General features: G+C 39.3%; 1 protein-coding gene across 1 annotated transcript; it reads left to right on the top strand.

Moving 5' to 3' along the window:
* Positions 1 to 1,333: 1,333 nt before the first annotated feature.
* LOC104077781 (arylsulfatase B-like) lies at positions 1,334 to 6,946 on the top strand (the record flags this gene model as incomplete). The annotated part of the gene is made up of 4 exons (XM_009579148.1): positions 1,334 to 1,390; positions 2,643 to 2,829; positions 5,986 to 6,176; positions 6,739 to 6,946. Coding segments are annotated over exons 1-4 (643 nt in total), but the record flags the coding sequence as incomplete, so codon positions are not given.
* Positions 6,947 to 9,201: the final 2,255 nt, after the last annotated feature.

Raw genomic sequence — 9,201 nt, 5'->3', positions numbered from 1 at the left:
GGGGCGCTGCGCTCCTCCGGGCTTCCCGCAGCGCCGCGCGTCGTCCGGCCTTCCTCTGCCTCATGCAGAGGTGCGCTTGGGAGAAGGCAGCTGTACGAACACCAGTTCCGTTTGTACGCAGGGAAACTTACTTCCCTTGCTTTCGGCTTGCTAGCTCGGCCGTAAACTAAGCGTGAGTTTAGTGCAAGTTGTTCTGCTTCGGAAAAGCTGAGATGCTCTCTGCGCTTCGGTTGTGTTAACAGGCATGGCAGCGTACCGTGAAAAATATTCCTGTCGTAGTCATCTTCTTTTACGTAGTTCTGAACTGGGCAGGCACGCAGTCAAGATGCAGCCAGAAGCGGATAAGCGCTACGCGCTCGGTTTATGCAGCTTGTTTTCCAATGCAGCGTTTAAGTGCATCCTAACCTGTACATTTTCCTTCATGTGGTAACATAGGTATAGACGTTTATGTACCCTCTGATGAAGTGCACACTGATCCTTAGCCAGGGTGTCTAGCTGCCTCGTAGTCCTAGTCATGAGTTTTCCCATTTTTTTCAGTTGCACAGGTATACAAATTGGACTTTATCATACTGCTATACTCCCCTTTCCCCCTTCTTTTTATTGCAACTTTGGCAAAAATGAGGCGGGGAGGGGGCAGAAAGAGAATACAGCACAGACAGAAAGGAAAAACTCGCAAAGGGTTAAGTGTATTTGAGAAACATCCCCTCTCTCTTAAAAAGTCCTGCAGATGCATGTTAACCATAGTGATTGTCAAAGAAACTGTTCAGGATGAAAATAAATGTCATCCTGTTACTAGTGGATGTTATCTCTTGTCGCAGGAAGGTTGTTCTAGGTGATACTTACTCTTTCCAAGCAACATTTGTTCCATTCCTAGAAACTCCAAGAGTCAATAACAAAGAATAGGAAGATGTAATTGACTTTTTTTTTAAAAACTCTTTAAATTGTTCTGTGTAAATAACCTAAAACATTTTTTCATTTTGACTGTTTCTAGAATACGGTTCATACTCTGAACGTGCTTATCTAGAAATGGCTCAGGGTTAAGTGGACAGTGCTGCATCTGATCTTTAAAGTGGAAATTGGAAATGGTTATAGTTCAGTCCTGATTTAAATTTATCATATGCATCTGACTAGATAATTTAATCATCTTCATGTTGACCTTGTTACAAATGAGTAAAATAATATTAGAAAATGGAATTAATTTTTCTATAAAATTGAGGAAACATTGTGTGCAGGAAATAATTATGTAGCAAATATGTGGGATTTTGTTTTGTTTTACCCATTGGTATGATGAACAATTGCTCAGAGATTTGAAAAAGTAACGTAAAACTGGTCGATGTGGAGCCGGAATTTTGATAGTCATCTTGCAGTTCATAAAGAAAGAAGAGCAAAGGTACTGGTTTATTAAAGCTATAGATTTTTTTTTAATTATTATTATTTTCCTCTCCTTTTTCTTGCTTTCTAGAGACAGTGGAAGAAATTGCAATGCTTTGCTAGCTTGTATCTTTCATTATATTAGTAATCTTTTTTGTAATACTGCATTTAAAAAAAAAAGTTTTTTCCAGCTCCTGTTTCAAAGAAAATTAGTAGTAGGCCCTTTGTGAAAGTCTACTTAGCCACTTGCCTAAGATCAGGGCTTATTTGGTTTAAAAGTGAGTTCAAAGTGTTGTTAAAGTGATGCTTTAAAAATTAATCATGCAGCTTGCTACACTGGAGTGCTCAGTGGAGGTATAAAATCTGATGTCTTTTGCTGTAGGGGGTCTTGGAGATTTTGTGCTTTGACAGAGGCAGATTACTAGAAATATTTAGTAAATAAACAAGATGTTTATACTCTTATATGTATGTTTGCTGGCCTAAGTTTAGAGTAGTGCATTCTTTTTCTGGAGGAGATAGGGGAGTTGATGAAAGTCAACTTATAGTACACAGTAACTGAACAGTTTCTTGCATCAAGTGGAGCGTAGTGCTCGGAGTATGGTTGTCAGTCATGCTTTTGTAAAGAGATACAAAGTTCACCACTTGTTAAGGTAGGAAACTTATGCGGAACTATTAGAGGTCAGATCTAGGCAGTGTCTAAAACTTGTGTTATCCCCAGTATCCAAATGCTTTTTTTTGTAAAAGTGCTCACACTCACTTTAAGTATGTAAATAAATATATAGACGTGTGTATATAATGTATATTTAGAAAAGTAATGTAAAAAGTGCTCTCTTAGCCTATATCACCCTTTCCTCTGGTGACTGTTCTCTGATACAGGCAAAAGCTCGGTGGCTTCACCTGCCATGTGCCTGTTTGCCCATCTCCATCCCATTTAAAATCTCTCATTCCATGTTGAAATGTTGTCCCTAGCCTTCAAAGAGGCCGTAATGGTAGTTGTTACCTGTTAGATTTTTAGACGAAATTGCAAAAGGCTTTGCTCTTTTTTTATTGCATTCAATTTATGCCTGGGAAGATCTTGTAAGCCCCTTGTCTTCCTCCATATTCCCCCTGCCCTCATCTTCCTCAGTGCTACATTGGTGAGGACAGGAGGCCCTAAAACTAATGCTAGCCTCTGGTGTAGCTTTGTTTCTTTTTGCACTTGCTTATAAAGCAGCCTACGGGAACACGTTGCTGTGTTGTAACTGATCTTGCATCCTTCTTTTCTCTGCTAGATCCACACAGGTTTACAACACCAGATAATTTGGCCGTGTCAGCCCAGCTGTGTGCCACTGGATGAGAAACTCCTCCCAGAGCTACTTCAAGAGGCGGGATACGTTACTCACATGGTGGGGAAGTGGCATTTAGGGATGTACAGAAAAGAATGCCTTCCAACCCGCAGAGGATTTGATACTTACTTTGGTAATGGTTAGATTTAATATGGGCAATAAATGCGGTGTTAAAAATGATGAGAAACAGCCCGATTCTTCTAAGAACAGCAGATTTACTACTAGTGTATAAGTAAATCAATCTCTGGGCATGCGTGTTTCCAAAGTGTAACTGCTTAAAATAAGATAGTGCCTTAAATGCATGCCCAAGCCTTACAATTTATTGGAGAAAATATCATAATTATTGAGTGGCTCCTAAGAAAGTATTTCTCTCTTATGATCTGGATTTAATTTGGTTCCATGATGGTTAGAAGATTTAAGGTGTAGTGATTGGTTTGTTTTTATAAGTGTCTTTAATCTGAATGCTTTGTGTTAGATCAGACAGTAGACATGGTTTGCTCTGCAAATAATGCTGCGCTTCTAAAAGCTGATATTTTTTTAAGAGAAAAATAGACATCATACCACATTCATGCTTTGCCAGTAGAGTAGCATTTTCCAGAGCCTGTGGCAAGGAAGATGGTGTGAGAGCCTCTACAAAACAGTATCCAAAAGGTCTGTGCAGAAACTTGCATGTTATGAAGTCAAACCCTCAGATTAAAAAAATAATGCCAGAATCAGATTGTCCAAGTGTGAGTGTGTTACAAAGAAACTTGTAGCTACCTGTTGTTTATTCTTCCTCTCACAAAGGCTCGTATCCTGATATTGGTTAGACATTTATTAGTTTTGCACAAGAGCTGCAGATGTTATGTGAATCACGCTGCCTGCAATACATCTCATTCTGCGTGGTACTGAATACAAAATTGTCCATCTCCACTTGGTTGTTTTTAAGACACTTCCATTGAATGGAGAATTTCAAAACAGTTCATTGTCTTCAAAATAACTTTGCAAGGTGTTGATGGTACTGCTGCCCACCTCTACAGCTGAGAAAGTAAGATGCAGAGAAACTTAAGCTGAAGTCCGCATTCCTCTTGTCTAACTTCAGGTGCATAAATGAAGAGCCTGGCTGCGCTATGTGCCCGTTACAGACAGTGACAATGTCGTGGTTCAACCCGGCAGGCAGCTAAACACCACACAGCCGCTTGCTTACTTGCCCCTTCCCTGAGGGATGGGGGAGAGGTTTGCGGGGAAAAAAAAAAAGTAAGATTCGTGGGTTGAGATAAAGTCAGTGTAATAGGACAGAAAAGGAAGGGAAAATATTAATAATAATAATGATAATGATAAAAGAATATACAAAATAAGTGATGCACAATGCTATTGCTCACCACCCACCAACTGATGCCCAGCCAGTTCCCAAGCAGCGGTCCCCAGCCAGCTTTCCCCTAGTTTATATGCTGAGCGTGACGTCATATGTATGGAATATCCCATTGGCCAGTTTGGGTCAGCTGTTCTGGCTGTACCCCCTCCCAGCTGCTTGTGCACCTCCAGCCTTCTCAGTCGGTAGAGCACGAGAAGCTGAGAAGGCCTTGACTCTGTGTACGCACTACTTAAACATTTAATTTAACAACATTTAGTTGTTTAGCAACAACTAAAGCATCAGTGTCAACCTCATTCTCATACTAAATCCAGAACACAGCACTATACCAGCTACCAGGAAGAAAATTAACTCTATCCCAGCCAAAAGCAGGACAGGCGATCCAAACTTTAGGTGGGAAGAACTGTTCCCTTAGATTGTCTTTTTTCACTCTTCAGGGACCTAGGGACCGTGGTTTCATAACTGAATTAAGCTAATATGTATGGATTGCAATATAACGTCTCGTTGCTTAAATGTATATGCCTCCTCCCATCCATTTGCAGTAGCTTGGAATCTTTTTGACGGCATAGGTGTAGATAGGTTGGCACTCCTTGTGAAATCTGACCCTGGCACTGAGCAGGCTCTTAATGCAGGGGCCGTAATACAGTCTGGCTCTGGGCATGGTCGTTGGGTGCCCAGCATGACATTATTTTTCAGAGAATGTAGCCATTGATTAATATCCTATAATGTTAATGTAATTCCAGTAGGTGTTGAGTGCAATTAAGGGGCATTTGATTCTAAGGGGCAAACTTGACGCAGTGTCTCCCCCACTCCCCTTATGTATCTGTTCATATGACATTACGTTGGCCTGCTTATTTGACATCTTTTCCTGTTCCTGTAGGCTATCTTCTGGGGAGTGAGGATTATTATTCTCATTTTTCCATTTTCAAAATGGGAAAATGCAACTTGTGGCTCTGAGTACATTGATGTAGGCAATCTGCCCACAAAATCTCTCCGTATGCTTTGAAACAAAAGTAATTTTTTCCTCCTAAAATTTCCTCCTTATATTGTATTTAAAACAGAACTTAATTCTTTCTGTACGTACTTTTTTGCACAGGTAACTATACTTGAAGCTGCTGAATAAAAATTCAGGTGAAGTTCCTCCATTTTGGGTTTTTGTCCCCAATTTTAGTTTGGTTTTGCAGAACTTAAGAATATATTTTTGCAGATTCGTCTGTTTTTTCAGGGTATTGGTGAATAAATCTGAAATCTAATTTTCAAAGTAATAATTACTGGGACTCAAAAAATTTTGAAGAGGTTTGTTTCTGGTTGATAAAAACGAAAGGCACTCAATGCTTAACAGGGTAGGCCTTGATAGGAGCAAATCTATATAGCTAGAATTTTTGCATAGTTTCTTTTGGGTATCTTTAAATAATAATGTCTTTTTTTCACCAGTTGGTGTCAGCAGTGGATCAGAAGTTGCTTTACAGCTGACATTAAAAATGCTTCATACTTGGATGGGTTTGAATAAATAGAAAAAAAAATCTGAACTTTCTAAGAGAGAGAGAAGTCTTATGTGAAAATACAAATATACAAAATCATACCAGCTAAAAATCAGAGTAGTACACGGCTAGGTCACTGCCTTTGCTATCAGCGCATTAGTTTAATGCTAATGTATTTGATATCAAGTTATGAATATAAAGTCACTGAACAGCTTTCAAAATGTTTTGTGTTTTGAAATTACTACTTGCATTAGCAATAAAAAGTCTATGAAGTATTAAATGTTGAGCTACTTAGACCTGTCAAGGGATGTCACCACAGATGGTCAAATGTTGGATGAGTGTTTCAGCTCAAAACCACTGAAGTTTTGACATTTATTTTTTACTTCTTTTTCCCCTGATGTATCTGTTTATATGCCATTACATTGGCCTGCTTATTTGACATCTTTTCCTGTTCTAGGCTATCTTCTGGGGAGTGAGGATTATTATTCTCATGACCATTGTGTCCTCATCAAAGCAAAGAACGTAACACGCTGCGCTCTGGACTTTCGAGACGGAGAAGAAGTTGCAACTGGGTTTAAAAACACGTACTCTACTAATTTATTCACAGAAAGAGCTATAGATCTTATAGCCAATCATAACACTGAGAAGGTACAGTCAGCAGCTGTTACTTTGATAACTTTAGCACTAAAGAATGTTTAAAAAAATGTTAATGAAATATTAATGGAGAGACCTGCACTTGAGCTGTAATTTGGGGTTTTCGGCAGGGTACGTAGAGCTAAATGTGAGAAGCAGTGCTGGTAAAACTTGCCTTGTCTGCTGTCAGAATCAGCTTTGGCTGCACAGCCCTGGCCTGCTACCCTGCTCCATTTCTTTTTTAATAATACAAGTAATGAATTTATAGAAAGTATTTAGCATGTAGTTTGCTTTTCTAAAAAGAGAATGGGCAGTTTAATGGGAGAAGTTTCATAGAAGGAAAATGTTAACAACTGTGTTATGCAGAAAAGATACACCTGATGTTTTTCCACAGCTTTGCAAAAGTCCTTTATCAAAGTTTTATTAGTTTATGTTTAGGATTAGGAGACAGAAATGTAGAAGAAATCAAAATCTAGTGCCTGCAGCTGTTGATGGATCAGGGCTGCTTTTGCTGCAGTAGCTTTTGCATTTCGCACTTTATGTTCAACTAATTTCCATTCTATCCCTTCCACCCCAGCCCCTCTTTCTCTACCTCGCTTTTCAGTCTGTCCACGAACCTCTTGAGGTCCCTGAAGAATACATGAAGCCATATTCTTCCATTAAAGATGTAAAGAGGCGCCATTATGCAGGGATGGTCACTCTTATGGATGAAGCTGTAGGAAATCTTACTGATGCTCTGAAAAGATATGGTCTTTGGGACAACACAGTTCTTGTTTTCTCTACTGGTAAGTTCATTTAAACATTCTTTCAGTAATAACTTTGATACAGTGTCTAACAAGCTGACTGCGGAGACTTCTGGCCCCTCTGTCCTGCCTCCATATATTTTCTAACTACAGAAGAGTGATGAAAGTGAAACAGGACTTTTACCAGAAGGAGCAGTTTCTCTCCCCCCTCTTACGGCTTTCTCAAGCATGATGAAAACAACTCTGAAGAAGTTGTGCAAATGGGGGATACTCCTATTGGAGTAAAAACAGCATTGTAAAAACTGAGGTGTGCGGTGAAGTTGGAGGCATCTTACTTGCCACTGCAGTTACTGAGTATCTGTCAGAATTGAATCCTTACTGAGAGTGATCTACCAAATTCATTTGTCCTGAGCTATAGGTAGCTGTCTGATCAGTCTATAAATTGCCACGTGTTGCATGAAGCAGGAACTGCCAGTCTTTCCCTTACTTTCATGTAACATGTAACTTTTGTCTTGCTTGAAATATTTCACTGTTACCTTACTGCCGTGAAGCGAAGGTCTGTTAATATGTGATGATACAGTCTAGGCTGCCAAATTACAGGCTAAGTTTTTGTGTACTAGCATACGATCTGGTTTCTAGATTATTAGGGTAATGCAAATAATACATTACAAAGCAGTCTCCTTTGTTTCCAAATTAGGAATGAAACAGAACCTTTTTGAAATACAGCTGCTTGGCTGGGTTTCAGGAACATAGTTGTTCTTGTTTGGTTGGGAGCGGGAAGTAGCCTTTCAATGCTTGCAGTTGCTCTTTTGCCCAGGCTTTATATATTAGGGCTGTCAAAATGGCAAATTAATTTTCTGTGAACACTTTAAAAAAACAACAACAGCAACAAAAAAACCCCAAACCCCAAGGTTTGATGAAAATGCAGTGGTATGTTTTGAGTTTAGCAGCTGCTTGCTATAGCACTTGGAATCTTGGAATTTAATTTTTAGTCCAAACCTGTTTGCCCTATGGTGTTACATTTGTGTCCAGGTTTTGGCTCTTACACGATTCGATAACTCTTCTATGCCTGTTTCTGTTTGTGATGTTTTCAAATTTAGAACTGAAAATAAGCAAAGCCATATGGAAAATGATACCAATATTTATTCCATATGGAAAAAATCCAGTCTTTGCTGATGGGGTCCTGGTAGAGTTATTTCAGTAATGTTTGTTCAGTATGTTGTGGAATAAAACTAAAGAAATCTGAGTTGGAATTACAGGGCATGACTGAATTAAAAAGACAAATTTATTTTTTTGTTTATGAAACATTTTTTTCCAAACAATGACAGTATACCCTGCTTTTAACAGTAGTTATCTTGCAATCAATTACAGGTGCATTTCAACAGTAGTCAAACAGTCAGGAGAATCCAGTGTCTGCCCTATCTAATTGGACTTATCTTGAGTTAACTGACATTTTAAACTGCAGAGAATGGAATTTAATATGATTGAAATGCAGGGAAATTGGGCCTAGATCAAGCAGGCCAGCGGCAGCGATTCAGGTTTTTTCAGTGTTCTCTCTTCACTTCAAACAACCATTCATTACATAGGCATAAAACACTGCATGCATTAAAGACCCAGTTTCCAAAAAACAAATGTTGAAACCATTAAGCATTAAAAAAAAAGCAAAAAAAGGCAAAAAAAAAAAAAAGCGTGAAATCTGTTCAGCTTTTCGATAGTGTATTTATCGCTTTTGCAGATGGTGTGGTTTAAAATGGGCATTAGAATGTGGTTGAAAAGAAACACGAGAGGGTTTGTAATTGAGCATCTTGCGCAGAGGGTTGTGCTATGTGAGATCTCTCTGCACAGCTTTCAAGTCCTTTGTAATTGGGAGTCTTAGTGTGCACTGGTAGCTATAATATGGGTATATACTTATAGCATATTACCTTCAGCTCTTGAGGGCATGCCTGCTTGAGGAAGCTGTGCCTCCTCGCCCTGCCCCAAGTGCTCTCCAGGGACTGGGAGACCCTCCCCTTGCTCAGTGTGGCAAAAGAGGCGCATTTTCCTCTACGATCAGGAATTCCCTCCACGAAAGTTCTTCCCATGTTGTGGGGTTAAGAATGAATTTAAGGATTTAAGTGAAGACTGCGAGGGAGAATCTAGGGAAGGATAAAGTGTATCCATAATTTCAATGAGCAGTATCTATGTGTCTTCTCAGCATAGTTGTTAAAGACACAGGATCATAAAAGCACTCTTTGTTTTGTTATAAACCTGTGTGGTTTGGTAACTGTAGTGTTGGAAACCTGGAGAGGAAAAAGAAG

The sequence above is a fragment of the Fulmarus glacialis genome, unplaced genomic scaffold, assembly GCF_000690835.1.
Source record: "Fulmarus glacialis isolate BGI_N327 unplaced genomic scaffold, ASM69083v1 scaffold4526, whole genome shotgun sequence".
In the NCBI taxonomy this organism is placed as follows: domain Eukaryota; kingdom Metazoa; phylum Chordata; class Aves; order Procellariiformes; family Procellariidae; genus Fulmarus; species Fulmarus glacialis.
The sequence above is the reverse complement of the archived record's forward strand: the minus strand, read 5'-3'. Positions and strand labels throughout refer to the sequence as shown.